We start from the raw sequence: 23,861 nt of genomic DNA, 5'->3' as shown, positions 1-23,861 counted from the left end.
TAGAAGATATATTCGGATACCTTGAAAAAGCCCTGTTTCCAGGTGCCTTGGTGGTGGAGGCGGGCAATTTATCATTTATTCATATACCTATTTGTCTATAAAATATTTAAGGGTCACAGATTGCTTTAAGATCCGCACTCATCCATTTGCAACATGGAAGCGATTTGCTGTATTGGGCTTTTCTAGTGGAATCGATTTCACTGGTTTTGCTTTGCGTTGTCATTTCAGTTGGAGTCCTCTTGAATCCTGTTTTTTTTTTTTCCAGGCTAATTGAGCGCTGACTATTTAAGCAATATTTCTCTGTCTGGAACTTTAATCACAGCCTTAAAACCCACCAGAGGATGGTCACCTGCTTATTAGACAGTCAGACAAAAGCACGTGTGTCATGACACTTGTTGGCAGGTGCCGTTTGCAGATACATGAACACACTCGGTTATTTATAGACGTTAATATCACTGTGTGCTTTTGGAGTATTGATTCAGAACAAGTGTCGGGGCTCAGCGGAATGTAACACAAACTTCGGAGCTGCTGCAGTTTCAAACAGACACCAAGACTCAGTGGAATACAGGCTGAAGTCAGTGAACGCATCACCAGTCGTAGCTGGCATCAGCTTACTGTGGGGCCACAAAGACTGGAAACCCAGAGACACTGTCTTTACAAGTCTGGACACAAAGTACAACAAGCCCCACCTGATCTAGGTAGGACATGTTTGTCTTCTTATTTGACTTCTGTTCCCCTAAAATCATTACATCATCTGATGCAGGTATATGTTTTATTCCAAAGAAAAAAAAATCTAACAGATGTTGCTTTTCATTAGGAAAAACATATGACTATGTCCTCTGAAACTACTGTTTCAAGACTGAAAATAGGTGAGATTGATGTAATTTTTAACAGTAAGTGTGACTTTAATACCAGCAGTCATTTGGTAGTCAGTGGGCGTATCCATTTTTACCAGAGCCTGATATCTACTTTTGTGATAAAAATTGAATTAAAACTTTAAATGACATATAAAACAGATGTAAAGAGCAGCGTCCTCGTAAATGTATGCTGTAAAATGTACCGCCAATCTTCACCTCACATGAACCCATCTCTTGTACAATGACATCACTCATCTGTATGTTTCTGTGGGTTTGTCATCAAGCTTAAGAGCACAGATAGTCCGCCGCCTCCCACCTGCTGTTTCCTCACATGCGGTGTGATATTCAAGCAAAAACTCTGCTTTAAACTGTTTTCACGTTGCTCTTTTAATGCCGGACAGTGCAGTCAATACTTCTGAGTGTAAACAACTCTTTTCCGCAACTAAAAGCCCAATAAAATACTAAAAGACTCCATAAATTCCACACCTATTATGTGACACCTGGTGAGAGAGCACTGTTTTGTTATCGGGATTGGTGACTTCTGATGTCCTTGTGTTGCACTGTCGGGAAAAGCACGTGTGCTGTACAATAAATAATGTGCTATGACAAGCATTAGCCTGGTGAATCAGATCAGACTGTACTCTCTTCTCTTTGCTCTAAATATCAAATAATTCCCACCCAGAAACACAAGCTCGATCCAAAATTAGACCTTTCATTTCTTTGCGTTAAAGCTGCAGTAGGTGTATATTTGCAGAGAAGCAGACAGACACTCACTCACTTCCCCCCCCCCCCCTCCTCCCCCTGCATTCCTCACTGAGGCAAAAGCAATCATCAGGCAGTTGATTGACAGCTCAGAATGAAGCTCTCCTGCTCAAAAGTTTGCCTCAGATGCCCAAGACTCAACTTTAAAAATGATAGCAAATAGCAGAGAAATGGCATTATCAATATTACCAAGAGCCTGATATTATCTTCTTACTCATTCCACATGAGAATTTGCTTCAAACAAAATGTCAAGTTAAAAAAAATCTAACATAGGAGCATCTCAGTAATGTAATATGTTGAGTTGCAGCTTCATACAAATACTCCAAAGACACAGTAAAGGCTGAAAAAAACAACTGAAATTCAAATACCATTTTGCCAGGCAGATCAACTCTGAGAATACAAAGGATTGTCCAGAATTTTGGTTGTCAGCCAACTTGGCTCATACCGTTCATGTAGAGTAGAGAAACTTGTGATCAGAAGTCAAAATGTATCATGATTGGACTGGTGGCTTGTGCTTCTTTCCCACTCTGTGTAATTTTCGGTTCTCAGTTACATTAACTGATGTTTGCAAAATCCCATCATTTAACTTTACATTTATATATTATGTTTTGAAATTTCAACTGTTGCGTAACAATCATACTGAAGATTATTTGACTGATTTTGTTTATGTGACACGGAGTTTATCTCTATTTTAATGTTTATTTCATAGCATTTTGCATATTTACATTTACTGCTTAAATGCTTGGTTGATCAACAGACAGTTAATCATTAGTAACACCTGATGAATTATTTAAAGCGATACTCAAGCAGTTTAGTATTACACTTCCATAAAGTTGGAAAGCTTATGAGAAACAAATTTTCAAAAGGCAAAATCAAAGCAGCAGAGCCAGAGATATTATGACTTTTAGTCCTTAGCATGACTCACACTTCCCTTGGATCCTACATCTCCCATAATCCAACAGTTACGCAGCTTTCATGTCATGTCAGTGGGAATAAACGTTCACGTCAGCTTACTACATGTAACTCTAGGATGGAGATATTGGGAATTTCAGATAGCTACAGAAGAACTACAGATGTTTCAACAAACTGATGGCAACAAGGCTACAACATCACTGTCACTGGCAGTTATATCTAAATAAAATCCAAAATTAACACTGATCGAACCAATTCAGCTTATTTAAACGGAGCGATACACTGTTTGTACCTGGTTTCACTTGTTAAGGGATTGTTACAAATAAGTAATACAACAAAATAAGCTAATTTAGGATATTTATCTGGTGTGACTACAAGGTTAGCAGTGGGGTAACAATCTTAGAATAATGCGTGAAGACTATCGGGTCAGAATAACAAGCAGTTTTCCTGTTATGCCCAATTTGTTGATATTACATTACTGCAGCATTAGTCTCACATAGTCAGATTTATCTCCACAGCGCTGGAGAAAAGTCTTGCTGCACCCACTATCAATTCTGCTATAGAGGAAAAAAGACGCTTTGGCTTGTTTGTACATCTTTAAACCAGTCATAATCGTCTTGGGCAGTGCTAAGCCCAGGATGCGGTGACGATGCCCTTGTTTGAGCACTGGCATTAAAATGGCTAAATCCCTGCAAAAGAAAACACCACATAAAAGAGTAAAAGACGTATGTCAACTATTTGATAAGACTTTTACTGATAAAAAAGGCAAACATAACTTGCTATTTTCAGCTTGTAGGTTGCTGGCTCGGAGGTTGTTGTTGTTGTTGTTTCCCGTAGCAACGGGGATTTTGAAAACAGTAACACGCACATAGCGGAAGGGGAGGAGAATTGCGCTTGAAATAACCGGCCAATGGCAGGCTTATACCCACAGTGTACATCCGGTGAGTCAGACTACTGCAGCATTAGACCCTCCCTACCTGATAAATTCCTGCATCTTTCAAACTCCACATCTCCAGTTTATAACACAGGCTCTCCGTTATGACTCTCAAGCCAAACCTATGGACTTAGATTCATTCACACTGGTGCACCCAATTAAATGTTCAAAACTACATTTTCTTCCATAGATGCAAGAAAAAAATGCTCACACTGTAGAGTCTGGTTGTTGTAAAGGAGATGAGCTTTGCAACACTTGCAGGCTCGGCATCTCAAATGATTGTTACTTGCACCTGTATTTACAAGCATCACCATGAATATCGCTTATGTACTGTGGCAGTTCAGCAAATGGATCATGGCACAGCTAACTTGTAAACTGTATGAATCACATGTATCATTCATGGAAACATGCTGCAACTGTTTGCGCTCTGTCCATTAGTAATTTGTTCAGAAAGCAGAACGGACTTTGACAGAGAGGTCAAGCTTTACAGAGAAACGCTGCAGCACTACTGCTGCTATTTGAAGGACTTGCATGTCTGTGTTTCTCAAACGCTCCCATACACATTCACTGTAACTCTTTTAGATTGGTTTGAACAGCCACTGCAGAGCTTTATCTGCTCAGCAAGGGACCAATACTTGTCCAGATAAATGTTACCAAAAAATGTTGACTGAAAAATGTTCTATGCATGTTGGAAATGAAACCTAAAACCCCCGAGAGCGCCGGTGCCTTGCGTTACCTGCTGAGCTCTAGATGACAGCATTTATACATTAAATTATGTAATGAGAGTCCCAGATGTATCGTAGCCGCTGCATTGTACTTCAAACACAGGAGAGACTGCCTTGCATTTGTAGTCACAGTTCATGGATCAAAAGCAAACAGGGAGCCAACCAGCATTCTATCATAACAAAGGCAAACATACAAAAAGCCCTGAGCGTTTCAGCGCTATTAAGACACCCACTCCCTCTCCAGCCTCCATCTCTGCCTCTTGTGTTCCCTCCCTCTCTCCATCCAACTCCCCCTTCCTCTGTGCAACTCCCCCCCCCCCTCCCTCCCTCTCTTGTTAACGCTCTCTCAGATGCATTTCCTTCATTTCACTCTCTTCCTTTTTTTTTCATTTTTTCTGTCTTCCTGTCTTCACTCCATATAGTCTACCTCTTGCGCTGTCCCTGCTACTCCTACACGAACCACGAACAACCCCCCCCACCATCCATACTCACACACACACACACACACCATGTTCCTTTTCTGTTTTTTTTTTTTTTTTTTTACCAACCTCTTACTCATGTGTGTCTACATCCCTCCCTCCCACTCTTTTAACTCTGTCTCTCTCTCAGTTCTCTCAGAGGGTCTAAGCTGGAAGCGATTGCCACCCACACATTCCCTCTTCAGCTTTCAGCTTGACATCAGATTTACATTCACAATGAACAAGCGCAGCATTTCACATGTTGCCTAGCACACGGCTATACACACAAACATGTGAACACATGAACTGGTTGTTAGCACACGTGAGCACACATGCTTGTCTGTACTGTCTGTCTGTACTGTACGAGAGATGTAAGATTTTGTTCTCTGTATACAGACTGATCTAGTGCTGAAATGATTAGCCAGTAAACCGATAATCAATCATTTATCAAACAAAAATGCAAAACATTCACTGTTTTCTACCTCTCAATTGGTAAAATTGGTGGCTTTTTTCTGTTTTTTATGATTGGAAATGCAATAATTTTGATTTTTGGACTGCTGGTTGAACAAAACAGACAGTTAAAGGATGGCATCTAATGCTCTGCAAAAAATATGACTGACATTTTATGGACAAAACAGTTAGAACAATATGTCAATATATAATGTGTAGTATAGTATATAAGTAATAATCGAAAAAAAATATTAAGAGGTTAATCAAAAATAAAAATAATTGTCAGTTGCAGCCTCACATTGATGCTGTGGGTATTTTTGATCTGACTTTAAGAGACCCCATTTATACCTGGTATTAAAGAATTAGTTTGAGCATTTCACTCAATCACTTAATCTCTTTCTTGCAGAAAGTTTCATGAAGATATACCACTCTCATGTCTGTCCGTTAAGTATGGAGTTTTAGCTAGAAGGAAGCCAAGCTTAGCGTAAAGAATGGAAGCAGGGAGAAACAGCTAGCCTGGCTCTGTGTAAAGTTCAGTAATGTACTTGTTTGTTCTGTGCACAAACAGGAATGTCTGAAAAATTGTGGTCTTTGAAAGATATTACATGCTGTAACTATGTCTTGATGAACCACAGATAATCTATCTGCCCTTAACTTCTGTGCAGCACTTTTGCTGTTTGCCCCTAACCTCGAAGTGATGAGAAGACTCCAGAAAGTCACTGTGTTCCCAAGAAATAACTGCAGCACATAAAAACCACAAATTGTCCTTTTTATGTTTCTGTTTGTGTGTGTATTAAACAAATGATGTACAAAATGTTATTAGTATCAGTTTATAATATTTTTGAAATAGAAGTCTCCTACTGCTTGCATTGTTTATGCGAAGCTAAGCTAATCGCTACATCACTGTAGCTCCATAGATAACACACAGCCACAAAGGTGGTATCAATCATCTCAGCTATCTCTCAGCAGAAAAGCAAAGAAGTGCATTTCCCAAAATGTACTATTCTTTTAAACGTAATCTGGTTCTGGATCAAGGTTCAGTGCACCCAGAACACATTGCAATCAGATGGCTCATCTACAGGTGGTCTGGTTTTCATTGTGATTGGATTTCACCCATTTCAGCCTCCTCCTGCTATTTTGAAACCATTGCTTTGACCTGGAATGTTCCATGTTTATTGACAAGTCCTCCAGCTCCATCAACCAAATTTGCATATTGATATCCAGTAACAATGAGGAGGCCAGAAACAAAATGACAAGAACCCTTTGTAAAATTATGTGCCAATGCAAAAGCCCATTATTAACTGTGTCTGAAATCACTCCCTCCCCTATGTAATAGACATTCAGTAGCTCATTCTATGGTGAGCAGTTCACTGAGATTTGCGACCCTCGTGGAACATCATTTTGCATCGTCTCTGACAGGTTTGGTGTCACATATATAAAATGTGACACTTCATTGTGCCATTGTTAGCAGAAAGACATGTATATGCCAGGGACATTCTTACAGTACTATATCATGCACTGTGTGCTGTGTACTGGATCCCCTGCATATTTTGAGTGGTCCTAAGTCCCCCCCCCCTCTCACCCCCACCAATGATCTAGATACACATCACACATAGACACATCACATCACGTCTCATTTGTGATGATCATCTCAGTGTAGTCTCAGTGATCTGACCAGAGTGGTTTATTCCACAAGATTTGCCAAGACATTTTCTTTTTTTATTAATCGTGGATAAAATCTTCATTGGCATGCACCTGGCCATCCTTCCAAAAGTCAAGATGTCAAATATTTCAACACAGTGACAGTAAGAATGAGCAACTTGAACAATGTTATTTCAGCACATGGATGATTTATTAAACAGCTAAATAAAAGAGACAAGCACATCTACCTTCAGTGTGACCCCGGCAAGGCTGAATCACAACCTCCCATGACATGATGATGCCTCAGCCACACTGTCTGCTTTTCATGCCTTTACATCATCTCTAAACAATAGTTACATAATCGCATTTTAAAATAGGTACAACAGGCGAATCAAAGCAGGTCTCCAGATGTCCTCACACCTTCCGTTTCAATGCTGCTCATAATCAAACTCATTAGCACATCGTGTCAGTCATCAGCAGTGATCCCAGGACTAATGACGCTTTTAAATGATTTACTGTGATCTATCAAGTGTCTCTGTGGCTGCTTAACACATTCCACCACAGTGTGTGTGTTTGTGTGTTTGCGAGGAAGCCTATACGGATGCGTGACTGTCCATACAATAAACCAATGTCTGCGTACATGCCTGAGCACCTTCTCTATTCAGAGCTTTGTTGTATAGTATGTTTGAAACTAAAATGTAAAGTACTTCAGGAAAAAAAAAAAAAAAAAAAATGTTGCCATGGCAACGAAACACAGAGCCTGGTTTGGGATCAAAAAAAAGAGTGAGTGAGAAATAGCTTTAAATGGACCTATTCAGACTTTTTTTCTTCATTTTTGTTCCAGACTGATGCTTTTGTTGGCGTTTTAATAGAAGGAACGCTTAATGGCTTCGATTAATTTAAGACAATCATTAAAGTGAGAATGCAGGTGTTAAAAAAAAAAGACAAAAAAGGCAATGACCACGCCACCTCTTTCGTTTTAATTTGTCTTTGCTCAGTACGCACGCTAACCGCACCCATCTCACATCCTTCCAGTTCCATAAAGACCGTGGATCAGATGATTTATACACTGATTCTGAATGAGTCTTTGCACACACTGCCGCCCACATTTCTCCACTCTGTGCATGTTAAATGTGAAAAAGGGGCAGGTACAGAGTATCATGTTTGAGAAGTGAATTTTGGTCTGTATTCAAGTTGAAGAGTGCCTTTTTTCCAAAATCTGCTCTTGGCGCCTACTCTTACCAAATGATAGATAATGCAGCCTGCGGAGGAAATCGAGGTGCATGTTTAAAGCAAAGGAGGTATCCAAACCGTGTAGCTGCTGCATTCTTGGTTCAAATCTTATCGAAGGGCTTTATTGCACGTAATTGTTTCGTCTGCTTCCAACAATCTTGTAAGAGCAAAAGGTGCCAGAGTTCTTTAAAATGAACAGGAGAAAACTTAACGGCTGGGTCCTAGACACTTTGTTGGATATAACCTAAAGCAATACCCTTAATGATGTTGTTGTGATTGAAGCCATTTTCTTTCTTGTCGTTGAAGAGGAGAAAATGTCAGCGAGTGTAGCCATCAGGCGTTGGTAGCTGGTCCACCTGTGAAGAAAAGAGTGATTATAGTGTTGTGGCTAATGGCTACATAGCCATGTAAATACAGCACAAAGCATGACATTGACATAAATACAGGGTGAAAGTAACAGAAGCTTAATTGCAAGCAGAAAGCTGGCTTTTTCCCAGACTGTATTTGCTGTATTTTTATCATTAAAGGGAACAAAATTCACAGTTAAAGCAGTGGAATATGTATATACTGTTTTACGTGTGAAGCCACATTCTTATTGGAATACAGAAGGTCTGTCTCAGGTTTCTAGATCATCATCCACCAGCTACAGGTAGATTGGCGGTCAAGGTAATTCAGCTGTTAGGTAAAGTGGCATTTCGAGAACTCTGTGCTTCCTTAAAGTCTTAATTTGATGTCTTTCTTTCTGAACCTGTAGGTTTATTTTGGAGAAAATGTAGGGGGACATCAATCACAAATGTGAACAAACAGGATATCAGTTTGTTAAAGTTTTATTGGGCTAAGAGAAGCAGAGGGAAATGTTTTTCAGAAATCTATAGGTGGGTTTCCATTCACCCTTTTTTATGAGTTTTTCCAATTTTCGCGTAAAAAATGTGATTGGACGATAGTCAAAATATCGCAAAAAAACTTTTTATTACGCTCGGATGAGGTGGAAAAGTTGATGTATTGATAAAAGCAAAATATAATAAAGTGTGAAGGAAAACAGATTTAGTGAATAAATGATGACGTACAGGAGACATGTGACTTGAATGTCCCTGAAGCTTCCATCCCACTGGGTAGCATTCAGTACATCTCTATATACAATAACTGACATATGGCTGTTATCGAAATGCTTCCGAAAGCAAGAAGCTGTGATGTTAGCTGTTCAAGATTCTCCATTTCCACTGTCCGCTATGCTCTCCATTAACAGTATTTGTATCACGGTTTCCATAGCTTCAGCTTTGACTGTTGCTCTATTAATTACGTCATCGCGTTGCGCCATCTCTGTCTTTTTGTGGTTTACTGCACTTGATAGGAGAATCAGCAACACCAACTGTTTATTTTGATGCACTCAATTATACAGTAAAACACACAGTACTTCGCATTTTCTTTTACTGATCTTATAAAATTGCGGTTAAATATCTAATATCGCATAGACTGCATACCGCGCTGTTGAGCCACCCTGAATCACTGCAGGGGAAATTCCTTCACTGCAACAGCCCTAGTTGTCACTTGACAAGTGAAACACTGAATTTTTTATTTTGTCAAAAGAATTTTAACTCAAGGTACACTTTCTAGCTTTCAGCCATATCTCACTGTCTTCATTAGCAGAATAATCCTTTCTAGTTTAATGATTTTGAATCAACTGCATATACTGATAGATTATTTTGCAAACTGAATAGTTATTTGCAATCATCAATCATATTAAATTCATGTATATCTTTACTAACAGTAATATCCTCTTTTTATTATTGTTCTGAATGCTTATAAACAGTTTCAACAACTGCTCTCATTTTAATCTTTATATTTAATTATAGATTTGACTTCTGTATGTAACATCTGTTGAGGAACTACAGATGAAAAATGAAAAACCTATTGGCTAATTGTGGCGCACTTACCGCAATGGTAATTATCATGTTTTTTTTCCCTATTAAATAAACAAACAAATAAATAAAGAATATACAGATTACTTTAATTCATTATGAATAGCAAGCACAGCTACAGATGGAGTCACTGCCGGTTGTGACAGCAGGCAGTCAAACATGCATGTTGTTATTGCATTTTTGCACTTCAAGCAAATAATTACCTGCAGTATTAGAGCAGTATGATTGCATGATGGAGCAGGAATTTTGCACTGGATACTGCTGCAGCTGTGCATAGCACATAAGAGCATCTTTTGCTCTCAGTAAGGCATTGTTTTGCAGACAATGTGCTTTATGTATGTGCTGTATACTGTAAATCAACATTAATCTGCCCTTTGTGACCAAAGAGAAATTATTATTATACCCGATTCAGATTTTTCCCATGTAGAAGAAGAAGAATCAGAACAAAAGCAGGCAATGTGTCTGAACTGGGGAAGTTTAGAGATATGATATTTTGGAGGTCAAACTGCATTTAAATTCCACCTCTGCTTCAGAGTCTCTTCGGAGATTAAGAAAGTAAATGCTTACATGGCGCATGGGATTCTTGCTCAGCAATTTCTAAATGAAATATAATGTGAACACAAACTGCTGCAAGTGTTGGCTTTGTATAAACATAATGCTTAGTAAGACAGTTCATCATTTGTGAATAATTATCATTATCGTTTTGTTTTGCTGGTTACAGATCACTTAAGAACGTACTGCAACTTTTTCTCCACAAAAAGGCTCAAATTAATTGATCTATCTTTCATTTTTCTGATGCTAAAATATGCTGTAGTTTTATTACATATTACAATCATAAACTTCCAAACATAGACAAGTAGATGTTTTTGTACACACTTTGTGTACTTTTTAGAGGAAAACAATAACAGCTGCAACTACCTAAAGCAGACAAAGACTTGGTTGGTCTCCCACCCCAATGAAACCCTCCACTGGAGGATGTAATAAAGCACGTGCTCTCTCTGAATCTTAAAACTCCAAATTGGCACCAAAGGGAAGTGTTTTTTTTTCATTGTTGTTGTTTTTTTTAATATCACCCTAAGGGTTAGGATAGTACACCAACTCACAGACAGCTTGTTTTTTTCTGATCTCACTGTCTATAGCTAAACCCACAAAAACTGCCTCAACTTTGGTTTTGTTACCATAAGACTGATGCCAGTTGAATCTTAAATCACTTTTCTCTCCTTGGCACAATCTGCTCCTCCAGGGGAAACTAATTAGGTTGGGAAACAATAAATTCTGAAGAGGATCTCAGTATTACTGTTATGAGGCCTTTTAATTGAGATGGTTGCAGTTATGATGCATACATAATGATCGCATAACCTCCATCGGTAGAGGGCATCACCCTTGGTAATTGCTGTTAATTAACATTGCTTGCAGAGTAACAAACACCTAAGAAGCTATGAGTACTACTGTGAGCGAGTAAGGCAGCTACATGAGATGAATATTTAAAGAAAGTTCATGAACCAGAACTCTTTCAATATCTCCAAAGTAAAGAGAATCAATTCCTAGAACGTTTTAGTCTATCAATTACGTAAAATGTACCAGGTACCAAACTGTATAATTTTGTGTCAGTCATCCTGTAAGTGTAGGTTTAAATTCATTCTAAAGAAAAGGTTTCCTATTATGCAATCGTGTTATAAAACGCAGTTTTGACAAGATCAAAATTAACTTTTCATACAATTACAGTCAGCCGTCAAAAGCGCTCTTGACACCTTTTAAATGGTGCTAGATGTTGAGTTTTTCCCCCTTTCCCTGTGATTTTTCAGTAACCTTTTAATATCTGCTTTCTCAGATATGATTTAGAAGACTCCTTCGACAGTCAGTCATCCAGCCTACAGAGTTTCATCTGGTAGTTTTGAAGCTGTTGATTTGGGCAAAGAGACATTGGCATAGTTTGATGTCTTGGTTGGGTGACAAACACCTTTGTGGTCATGTTTTTCCCTCCTCGCGTGGGTTGGAGAAAATGTTAGGATTGCAGACAGAAAGATGGGCAGGCTCGAAGTGAAAAGATTGCCATTTGGACAGGTAAATGGAAGAGAGCGAAAGGAGAGGGACGATGAGGATAAAAGAGGAATAGAGATAAATACAGATAGAGGTGAGTATGGAGAAAATGGAGGGTTCCAGATGCCACACATACAAGGGGAGGGAAGGAGAGGAAAACAAGAAGAAGGTGCAAGGAGGAGAAAGAAAATGAGAGAGAGAGAGAGAGGAGAGAGATCAGGGGCTGAAGAGAGGTAGAGGGATAAATGCACTATTTGAATTATGTAAAATAGCTGCGTGGGAGAGAGGAGGTGTGTGTCTGTGTGCGTGTGTGTCTGAATAGTGTGACTGTGTGACAGAAGAGGCTGAGAGAGGGAGAGCACAAGGAAAGAGCACAGATATACAACATGATCAACATGAAGAGGCTGAAATGCAGGAAAAATATCAAGAGATCAGAACAAACAGAAATGTAACCACCTTATATTTGAATCAGCTGGGTTATCATGCTGTAGTTGTTTCTTTGAGAGGGCCATAAAGCGGAAGAAAGGGAATAAACTAAGAAAGGAAGACCGTGCAGAGATGTAAAGTAGCCTTTGATATGATCCTGCTGTAGTTTGGAGACAATAAAAAATATTGTCTAAGCAGGGCTTCTACATAGGTGGTCACCCTGGCTTTATTAGACAAGGGGTTGTTTCGTTCTCATCCAGTGGAAATGTGCAACACGCTGCTGGCTTTTTAGAATTTTACATACATTCACTGTGGGTGAGGAAGTGAAAAGCCTAAATTATGTTTTTAGAGTTTATTTTCAGCTGTTTTTGCTGTGCACACATACTCTCCCTCATGAGATCCCAGCTCATAGCCAACATTCTCTGCTGATAATCAATATCTTTATATCTGGCTGTTGTTGTGGTGAAAGGTTACAATGTTTCTGTATTTCTCACAGAACTTGGGAAGAAAAGGGAAAGAAAAGCAGAAGCTACAGTCTTTAGACCATGATGTGATGTGAAATTTTACACCCCCTCCCTGCTAACATTCAATGACATATTGCTGTTAAGGTGAAGAATAGATTGATGAAACATATTTGAGAAATTAAACAAATAAATAAAATGTGTGAAGACAATTTGATTGGTTAACAAAGGTTACGATAGTGTAACCCTAGTTCTATAAGCACAAGCGGAGCCCTCTACTGGACTCTATGGGTAATACTCTGTCAATGGCACACACGCAGTTGCCCACTGAAATATGCATGTACGTAGCCGGCCTATCAGGACGTGCCTACCGATTACATGTGTCTCGCACACTATAAAAGCAGCGTCTCACTGATGCTCACTATCTGAAACCACTTAAGTGGATGGCGTATGAGCAGCAGGGTCCATAGGTAGAGGGCTCTGCCTTTGCTTATAGAACTAGGGTTACAATATCTTACTCAGCCCTCTACTGGACTCTATGGGTCAATCACCCTGCTGCAACAAGTCGTCAGACTGCCTCACTGAGCCCAACCAGCTATAGGTTAGTCGCTGCGGCCCTCCTATTACTTTATAATACCAGCCACTTAAGTAGAGCAGTAGAGGGCCCAACCAAGTCCAGTGGACCTGAGCTGGGTGAAAACATGGCCTAACCAGGCAAGGGTCATAGGTCATACACCAAACACCCCATTTCCCAAGTTATCTTGGATCATAGGGGAAATGCAGCCATATGATTGCCCAGGGGGGGTCAGGTGTACCACAGCTGACTCTAACATCGCCCTTTCCACAAGTCCTGAGTCACACCTGCTAGCACGGATCTTGACCAACAGCCGCTCTTGTCTCACCCTCTCCAGCAGTGAGGGAATGAGATGAAGAGGGGGAAAGGCATAAAGCAGCCTCCTTGGCCAAGGCACATGCACAAATGCGTCCATCCCCAAGGGTGGATCATCTTGTGGCGTCAGGGAAAACTAGAGCAGGCAGTGGGTGTTGATTCAAATTGGCGAACAGGTCCACTTCTGCTCTCTTGAACCAGTTCCAAATCTGCTGCACCACCTTGGGGTGCAGCACCCACTTGTCTGGCAGAGGGCTGCCTCTCAACATGAGGTCGGCCTGTTCTCCAGACCTGGAATGTGGAAGGCTCTAAGAGACAGGAGGTGTTCTGAAGCTCACACTGACAGGTTCTCCGCCATCTTCAGCAGGGCTGCGGATTAGACTCCACCCTGCCTGTTGATGTAGGCAACCATGGTGTGGTTGTCTGTTCTTACCAACATGTGTGTCCCCTGAACCAGAGTGAGGAAGTATTGGAGAACCAGGAGCACCGCCTTAAGTTTGAGGAGGTTGATGTGTTGGTTTTCCCCTGAAGGCCACACACCACCTATCGCTTTCCCCAGACAGGTGTCCCACCACCCCGTTGGGCACGCATCTGTGAACATCGCTATATAGGAGGTCACTCGACCCTGCAGTGTTCCTGCCAACAGATGCTGTGGGGACGTTGGGGGAACATTCACCAAGCAGTGCTTGTGCCTCTTGGGATCCTAGCACAGGCTGGCAAACCAGCGTTGTAGGCGGCGCATGTGCAGGAGCCCCAGTGGAACGACTGGAAGGCCCCAATGCCTGCCTGACAGTCAAAACTGCCACTGCCACTCCCTGCAGCAGTCTGAGGACTACCTGCTGCCAGGCCGTCCATCTGGGTTCCAACAGAACAGCCCGCAGTCTGACTGAGTCGAGCATGACTCCCAGATACTCCACCTGCTGGCATGGCTTGGGGGGCACTCTTCTTCCAGTTGATGGGAAAACATAACCAGGTTAGATGCAGCACCAACCTGGCTGTGTGGAAAATGACTCATTCTCTGGACATGGCCATGACACTGAGGTTGTTTAAGTAGAAGAAGACCCTCATACCCCGGTGGTACAGCAGTTGCAGCACCGTGTCCACACATCTGCTGCGGGGAGCCAGGGAGTAGCCAAATGGTAGCCTGTTGTATTCGTAGACTACCCCTACATGTTCCTCTTGTGTTTCTGCGCCACCTCAACATGAAAATAAGCATCTTTCAGGTCAATGGTGGTGAACCAGTCAGCTGGTTGAACCAAGTTTCAGACAAAATGGGTCTGAAATCTCCTGTCTTTTTGGGAACCAGGAAGTACGTGGAGTAAAACCCCTTCTGTCTGTCGTGAGCGGGAACAATCAAGACAGCCTGTTTCAATAACAGGTCCTGGATCTCTTCAGAGAGAAAATTGATCTCCATCCATGGAGAAGTAAGATTAGTGATCTGATTTTGCCGTCGCTGAAGAAAAGAGGATAGTGTGCAGCAGTGAGACGCTGCTTACAAAGTGTGTGAGACACACATAATTGGTAGGCGCGTTCTGATTGGTGGGCTACATACATGCAAGTTTCTGGGGCAATTGCATGCATGTGATTGGAAGAGAGTATTATCCATAGAGTCCAGTAGAGGGCGGAGCCTGTGTGAAACAGAACATCAGTCATCATTATGTGACCTAGCTTGTGGATATGTGACAGAAAGTCAATATCTATCCAATACACAATATTCCCACAAGAAACACTAAATAATTTGTCTTGAAGGCAGCGCAGCAGAAACAATGATAACGTCAGTTTTATACATACTAACACACACTACAAACAAGAAATGAGACTTAATGTCAGAGCACTCAAGACACTGTAAATTTATATATTCCACAAATAAACATGCAACGTTATCGGCTAGATTAAAGATCACATACTTTGCAAAATTCACTTTCAAATATGTTCTAAATATGTGCCCCAGTGGGTCTACAGACCCACAAGTATAAGGAAAGACCCTCCCCTCCCTTTTTCTCTTTCTCCATGTATCAGGAAGAGACTATCCTCCCAAGAAATTTGTCATTCGCCCAAAAATGACATATAGTTATGTTTGAGTGACAGATGCCATCTAGTGGCTGTAGTAATTATGACCCAGAGCAGAGCTGCAGGTGAGATAACGTATATTTATGTTGACTAATTTCCTCATTTGGAAGTGGTGGGTGGATGGAGATTATAATCCAACAGTGGAATTTGCCACAGGAGACCACTGTTTGTTTTCTGTTTCCAACCACGAATCGGAACAGTTTTTAAAAAAACATAACTATGATCGTCTTCCAACCTTAACCCCATGGTTATTATTGTAGCCATGATGACATGGGTTGCCTTACTTTAAGGAAGTAATAACTTTAATTCACACCACATGTTTCTCTAACATTGACAAAGTGATCCTTTTAACCCAAACTATGATCTTTCCCCAAACCTAACCAAGTGGTTTTTGTGCCTAAACCTAACTGGACGCTAACCACAGTGTTATTACATCATAAAACATCATTATTTTTTAACAGTGATTTGTAACATTTTTGGAAAGCACAGACAAATTATGTTGAAAACGCTCCTATGTGTCGTTCTGTTGTGCATGGTCAAACAACGTATTTGGTCATTTAATGTGGAAGATTTGCTATATGATCAGGAAGTAGGTTTTTCTTTCTTCTTTTTTCAACATAAAAGTCCTTCCATAGTTCCAGCATTTGAATATGTGGTGGAGGGGTCAATTTTAATTTTAGGAAAGCTGCAACAGTTGGCAAAAACTTTTGCTTCACGTTGGACTGCTTCACCATCCAGGGCGAGTAAAAGACAGGATTCACTAGTAGACCCCAAAATACATTTGGAAAATGTGCATAACAAGCATGTCACCTTTAAAACAAAACTGTGAAGCAGTTTCAAAGTGCCTTGAATACTAGAAATTAAAGTACTAAAGATTTAGTGTAGGAAAATACAGTCGAAACTATAAGTATTTGGACAGGTACACATGTTTTGTTCTCCAGGCTCTTTGCTTCAGCACATTAAATTTGAAATAAAATAATGGATACTGCATTAAAGTGCCAAGTCTCAGCCTTAATTTGAGTAGGTTTATGTCAATATAGAAAGAACTGTGTGTTATGTATATCTCTTTTAACACATAGTGCCCACATTGCAAGGGTTCAAAAGTATTTGAACACTAGTACTAAGCTACTATGTTTCTCGGGCAGCTGTGTGTCGTTTCAACGTTAGTTCACACACAAAAGAGTTCATACGTGGCTCAGAGTTGATTGAGAGTTGCCATTTAGATAGAGGTGGAGTTGTCTGTCAATATGAGGAGTAAAGAGTTGACCATGCAAGTGAAGATGATAGTGATGAGGCCGAAGAGATATCAAAGGTAGTTGGTTGGCAGATACTTACGGTCTGGACTGTAATTTCAAAGTGCTTCACATAAAAGAAATGATTGATCAAAATATACTGTATATACAAATTCTTTCAATTAAAACACATAAAACAACTTTAATTTAATAGGCTGCTTCACAAATGAGTCGCATAGTAACTTAATAAATGACATGAGTAAAAATAAATGAAGCTTCAGTAATCTATGGGTTTAGTCTAGGAACCTCACACAAGCAGAGAGATTTGTAATTCTGCTCTGTGAGACACAAAGGACTTTTTCTGGTCTTTTTTTTTACTGGCTGTCTCAGAAGTCACTGTCATCATACAGTGGCATGTATAGGAATTTGCCTTGACAACACTGGTGCAGAGACAGACATTGATATTTATCGAGTTTGGTGGAAGGACAATAGGGACGAGGAAGTAGAAGACATACTGACAGACAGCAGGCAATACTTTTATGTACACATTCAGTCTGGTTTCTGATGTAATTTGTTGGTGCTTTGTTTGGGTAAACAGGCCGAGCAGGTCAACTGGGCCTCCTGTGATTTGTTTCCTGTGTTCTCTAACTGTACATTCACACTCTTTCCATCATCCATCAAGCGTAGGACAGGAGTTTATTCGCTCACTGACCAATTCAGTGCATTAGGCACCGACTCGCAGACGGAAGTCAATAAGTGCTTTGTTTGTTTAATGCTCGCTCCTCTCTATCCGTGCATCTCCCAGCTCCTCCCCTCAACATGCAGACTGTTAACATTCGCCTCATCTGATGTCCAGACAGAAAATCTATCTCTCCAATAGTCTGTCGCTCACTTTATCAACCCCTTTCCCTTCACAGATGAAAGTGTGTTTGTGTGCAACAGTAGAGGCAGCGGCGGCTTCGGTGGATGGGTGTGACCCCGCATGGATTTATTTCTGCCTCTCCCACCTTTGACCTCTATCTGTATTCTTTCACTCTCTGCTTTCATTCCTTTAGGCAGACTGTCAATAAAAGGTTTCCCGTAGCTGTTTATTTCAGCAATGCCCCATCTTTCTCTCTCCATATCCTCTCACTCTACCTGTGTGTCGGCACCACAAGTTTTGTCCTGTCCTCATTTTGCCTTTGATGTCTCCTATCCGCTGATGTGTATTACTGTCTCACCTGTCGACCTCTCTTTCTCTCTCTCTCTCAGATCATCGCGCCCGGCGGAAGAGCATAGCCACAGGGAAGCAGCCCAGCATGGAGGTCCCTCCCACTGCCCCCCTTCAACCCTTCCGACAATCCGTGAGTAACTTCCCCTGTTCCCGGCCTCGCTCGCTGCCTCCGTCCCTCTCGCTCTCCCTTCTTCCTCCTCCCGCCCTGGGCCCGCCGCACACCTGCGGCCGCCGGGCCAGCGGCACCCCGCCTCACCCTTTCCCCCTCTCCCTGGCCGTCTCCCCTTCCCTCACCTTTTGCCAGCAGCAGCAGCTCCAAAAGGGCTCCAAGAAGGGGCCCGGCACACCCCCTTTGCCCCGCTCGCTGCCCCTCTCCCCCACCCTGTCCTTCACCCTGCCTCACTCGCCTGCCGCCTACTCCTCCTCCCCCCCCTTATCGTACTGGGGCGGAGACTGGAGGGCTGCCGGTACGAGTCCAGTGGCGGGAGGACCGTTAATTGCATCACTGCCCCCTGTTGAGGTATGTGACACAAACATGGCTGACGCAGAGACACTGGCGACATTTACATACAGTATTTTGTGTAAATGTGGGTTTTGGTCTTTCATTTTTGGTTTCTTAAGTCTGAGTGAACTCACAGCACTATCAGCACATCTTAACTGAGCAGTGTGTTTGCAAGTTTTAGTTCCCTTAGTACAAACTGACTATGAATTTGCAGATTTTATTTTTTTTGTACCGTTCCAAGCAGCCATTGGTTTCCATTCATTTCTCAACGATGTGAAAATCAATTACCATACTCTTGAAACATACTTAAGTTGTGTAATGGAACAAACATTAATCTGTGTTCGTGCTTATCAAAGTGACTTCATCATTCTGTCGTAATGCAGTTTAAGTGCAGATGGATTTAAACGGTCTGCACAATGAAAACATAATAATGATGGACATAAAATACAAAATTTATACAGGAGGGCGGAAAGCCAAGCCTCCTCGATACAGAGAACTGTTTTTCAATTCATAAACATGAAGCAGACAAGACAAAACGAGAAGCAAGAGCAGGTAAAAGAAACATGAGCAAAGAACATACAATCAAAGACAAACATAAAAAAAAATAATGAATTAATTGAATGTGAAATGAAAGGTCAAAAATGACTAATGTTGCCTATTATGGAATGTAAAATAACTTGACGTTCACTGTGATGAAATGCACAATCAGTTTCAAGAGTCTGTTAATGGATTTCCATATTATACAGAAATGAGAGCAAAACCACTGGATGCCTGGAATGGAGGGAAAAAAATATGTCCAGGTTTGTAAAACCCAGCAGCCCAGTTTACGGTGATGTAAAGTCACTTGTGGTAAATGGGCTAAAACACGCAAAATGACTTATATGATTTTTTAATGACTACAAAAGACAAGCAATGTAAAAAAAAATTGTACTGTCACTGTTTCTCCTGGGATCATCATTTCTCTCTTTTATACTAGAGGCAACCTCAGTCAAAAAGGGAGAGAAGAGCCGGCAGCGAAATACATTCTGTCTATGGACAGAAATACTGTAATCTGTTTATTGTTTTATTCATGGTGAGAGAAACTCAATCACAAGGTATTAAACGTGCACATAAAAGGGCTTAAAAGATAGATTGGTGTCTTATTACATTTTTGCCAACCATCAATGTTGCCCGTCTCCATTATTTCTGCTAGTGTTTGCACACTGTCACTGGTAGCTGGAAATAGCAGGACTTATTTACCTCCCTTCAGAGATCTGCTGCCCATTCACTGTTAGCAGTACATTAAAACAACTTCCACAGATTTAAAAATTGCAGGAGCCAGATAATCCATTAGACTAATGTGAAACTTCAATTTGGCTCGGTCAAAGTTTGTGTGTTTTCATCATTATTTCATTGTGGCTGAGATGAGTGTTTTCATATCAATATTTCAGGCTCTCTGATTGGATGAGCGAGCCTGAAGGGCGGGAGGAGAGCCACAGTGTAAACTTAGGATGCAGACTAAACTTTTCTGCCTTTGCTATTATCTTTCTCTCTGCATACTGTCGATAATTTTATGCTCACAGGAGGAAAACAAATATTGGCTTATAAATAATCTCTTTAAAAAACACATTGTCTTGCAGTATTTTGAGCATCTTTGTTAGACCAGACAGCAGTTCATTTGAAGCAATGTTTGACAATTAAAAAAAAATCACATTACATACAGCTGCTGAATGTGGATAGAAGCAAATGGGCTGAAATACTTAATCTCCTTCAACCTAAAATGAACCCTAAACCGACTAGTACCAGAGCAAATTTGTGCATGCAAACGTAGCCTGTGAAAATGTTGCCTCACTTTATTGTGGCTTATTGTGATTCAGGTTTTTCTTTCTCTCCATTGAATACTTTGACTTTTTGAGACTTAAAGTGTCAGACGGAGCGGCTAATAAAATCAGATTTAGTCATGCAGGCTATTAGCTTGGAACCAGCAGATGGAGCCAAGTCTTTAGTCATATCCTCAAGACAGGCTTCAAAGCCATTTGACTCTTGCCAGATGACGAGGTGTCATTTCCCTCCAGTCATTCTTCCACTGAATAATGCTGCTATGCTATAGGTATATAAATGATATTATTGTGAATCCTCAGAAGGCACCTGAAAGCTGAATGGTTGAAGCTTCTTTACGGCACAGAGGCAGATAAAGAAAAAGTGATATTTCATGCATGTTTTGAGACATTTGAGCTTCTAAGTTATTTTCACGGTGAACAGTTTAATGATTAAAGTGTGAAAACAGCTTTGATTTTTTTTTTTTTTGTACCGTTCCAAGCAGCCATTGGTTTCCATTCATTTCTCAACGGTGTGAAAATCAGTTAGCATACTCTTGACACATACTTGAGTTGTGTAATGGAACAAATATTAATCTCCATTCATATTTATCAAAGTTACTTCATCATTGTGTGGTAAGGCAGTTTAAGTGCAGATGGATTTAAAAGGTCTGCACAATGAAAACATAATAATAATGGACATAAAATACAAAATTTATACATGAAGGATGAAAGCAAGGGCAGGAAAACAAGAAGCAAGGGCAGGAAAAAGAAGGATAAACAAAGAACATACAACCAAAGACAAAAAGTGGTACAGAAAATAATAAATAATTAATTGAATAAATGGTCAAAAATGAATAATGTTGCCTAGAGAATGTAAAATAACTTGATGTTCACTGCGATGACAAAATGCACAACTGTTTGTTGAGTTGAGTCTGTTAATGGATTTCCATATTATACAGAAATTAGTGGAAAACCATTTTTGACATTTATGGTCAACAAACATAAATTGTAACAATCTAGTTTTAAAAATGTTATTAGTGAGCTGAAAACCTGTTCATTTGGGTGGGAAATGTCACGTCTTTTTTATGTAGTTCCACTTTTTTCAAAGAACTGGCACAGTATATTGAAATATTAATGACAGATCATGACACAAAGTCGAGGTTATTTATTTTAACAAGTGAACAAGTGATCCACAGACTTTAAAATTTTGTGACCATCGGCTGTTTGTGCACATTTAATACAAATGTCTTGTTTCACTTGGTCCCATTCGAATGGTTTGTAGGACACTATGATAATAAATGGTTCTCTTTCAAACCTTACTCAGTATCTCACTAATGGGATGTGCCTTCTGGTGTGACCAATCATGGTTAATTTCATCTTTTAAGTCTGTCCATTCAGCTTCTTGTGAGCAGAACGGTCCTGCAAATCAATCAATCAATCAGACTTGATTTGTATAGCGTTTTTCATACAAACAAAATGTAACACAAAGTGCCTCACACGACAAAACAATAACTCCCCCACATCCGCACACAAAGCAATAAATGGCTTTGTAATTAATAAAGCACTCTATAATAACAGGAACAAACACCTCCGTCGTAAGGACAAACATTTTCACTCACTGTTTTTCCTTATGAATCGATAAATTCCTATCACTGTATCTCAGATTGTGCGATTGTGTAAGGAAGCTCATGTAGGACAAAACGGTACCCCTGTATGAGACATGTTGTTGGATTGTATGGCACACCACTGCCCACCACAGGTTCTGTTACAACACTACAGCTCTCTGTAGCAAGTGGACATGTGTGGGTGTATGATTTCATGTTGATAATAAATGTACCTTGTGCTCTCCCCCATCACGCATCCTGTGTTTCATTTGTGTGCGTCTCCATCTGATTTTGGTGTTACTTACATACATCTGACACAAACCGCACTGACTTCATACAAATCATATTTTATTTCATCGATCTTTCTCCTCAAACCATACCCGACTCTTCTATCCTCCTCTTCACCACTCAACCGCTCACATTTGCCGACTCACCAACCACTTAACCGTCTCCGTCGCTCCACGCCATGCACTCCGTCCCTCTCCTTCTCCATCTGTTTGCCCCTTGTTGTTGCTCTCCTCCACCCGCACCAGAGTTTCCTCAGTAGAAGGTTGAAGGGCTCCATCAAGAGGGCTAAAAGTCAGCCCAAACTGGACCGAACCAGCAGTTTCCGCCACATGATCCTCCCCCGCTTCCGCAGTGCCGACCAAGACAGGTCAGTGAGTGAGTGTGTGTGTGTGTGTGTGTGTGTGTGTGTGTGTAGGCATGAGTGTATGTGTGTGTGAGGAATTTTGAGCGTTCACATGTGCATTCATCTGCTGTGTCTGGCTGTGTTTGGCAATGTCGGTCTGTGATCAGTGTGTGGCTGCATTTATGTATGAAATCTGTTTTTTGTCTGCTTCTTCCCAGCCCGGTTGGTATAAATGTTATGACATCACAAACAACTTCCTTTCTCATCCATCCCAAAGTATCTTTCTGTTTGAAAGAGGATGTTGGGATGAAGCATAACACAGTTAATAGTCATTCAAAGTGTAAAGCAATCAGGAGTCAGTATCAGTTAGGGGAAAAGGTGAGTGGAGGCTGGTCAGACATTTGCTATTTTATTATAGAAATTATATTATATATAATATTATAAAAAATATTATTTCACTGTGTGGACCAGTGTGTTTACTGGCACATGAAAGTGTGCTGTATTCCAGTGAAATTTTGACCTATAAATGCAAAAATATAGCATCTATCAATCTATAAAAATGTCTATATATATATATTGCTGTTTATTTTACTCCTCCATGTCCCGGTGCAGTGTCACTTACAATTAAAACACTCAACACTGTCGCTGTTTCTCTGCCGGGGCGATGAAAAAACATCTCTCTCTCTCCATGGCAACCAGCAGACAGCCATATGGTGGCTGCACAGAAGATAATGAGTCATTGGGAGATTTGCTTAATTATACCTCCTCTGTATCATGTAGATAGTTGTAGCAGTACTGGCATTCTTCAGCCACAGCAGCACAAGAGGTACATGGCTACATTTTGAGGGAAATATTCTTCAGAGGCAGCAGATTTTGGCTTGGCAGAAGTACATAGAGGAGAGTTTCTATTTTGGAGTTGTTCTACTTTGGTTTTTGTTTCCAGAGGAAGTGGAATTATTTGGACTGTATAAAATTTGAAGTTTGCAGTTTGCAAATAATATTGTCAAGCTGTGTTTGTGATTTGTGTATATGAACATTTTGCATCGAGTTTCAGCCTCTTAGGTGCAAACATACAGTACATCTTAGTCATCTTAAAAGCAAAA

The 23,861-nt window shown here is 40.6% G+C and overlaps 1 protein-coding gene across 9 annotated transcripts in view; it reads left to right on the top strand.

Annotated features, from left to right (window-relative positions):
- Positions 1–23,861, top strand: part of syngap1b (synaptic Ras GTPase activating protein 1b) — a 131,839-nt gene that overhangs the window by 72,308 nt on the left and 35,670 nt on the right. For 8 of the 9 annotated variants that reach the window (XR_006404483.1, XM_044359206.1, XM_044359200.1 and 5 more), the window contains exon 1: positions 18,880–22,782. Coding sequence is in view for 8 of the 9 variants with exons in the window: in XM_044359206.1 (XP_044215141.1) it covers positions 22,355–22,782 (428 nt within the window). In the remaining variant the exon portion in view is untranslated. Of the gene's footprint in view, positions 1–18,260; positions 18,743–18,879; positions 22,783–23,861 lie in introns of those variants that run through there. The other variant, XM_044359207.1, reaches the window with a different exon arrangement.

The sequence above is a fragment of the Thunnus albacares genome, chromosome 8, assembly GCF_914725855.1.
Source record: "Thunnus albacares chromosome 8, fThuAlb1.1, whole genome shotgun sequence".
NCBI lineage: Eukaryota > Metazoa > Chordata > Actinopteri > Scombriformes > Scombridae > Thunnus > Thunnus albacares.
Note: the sequence above shows the minus strand (reverse complement) of the source record. Positions and strands in the feature narration are given on the sequence as shown.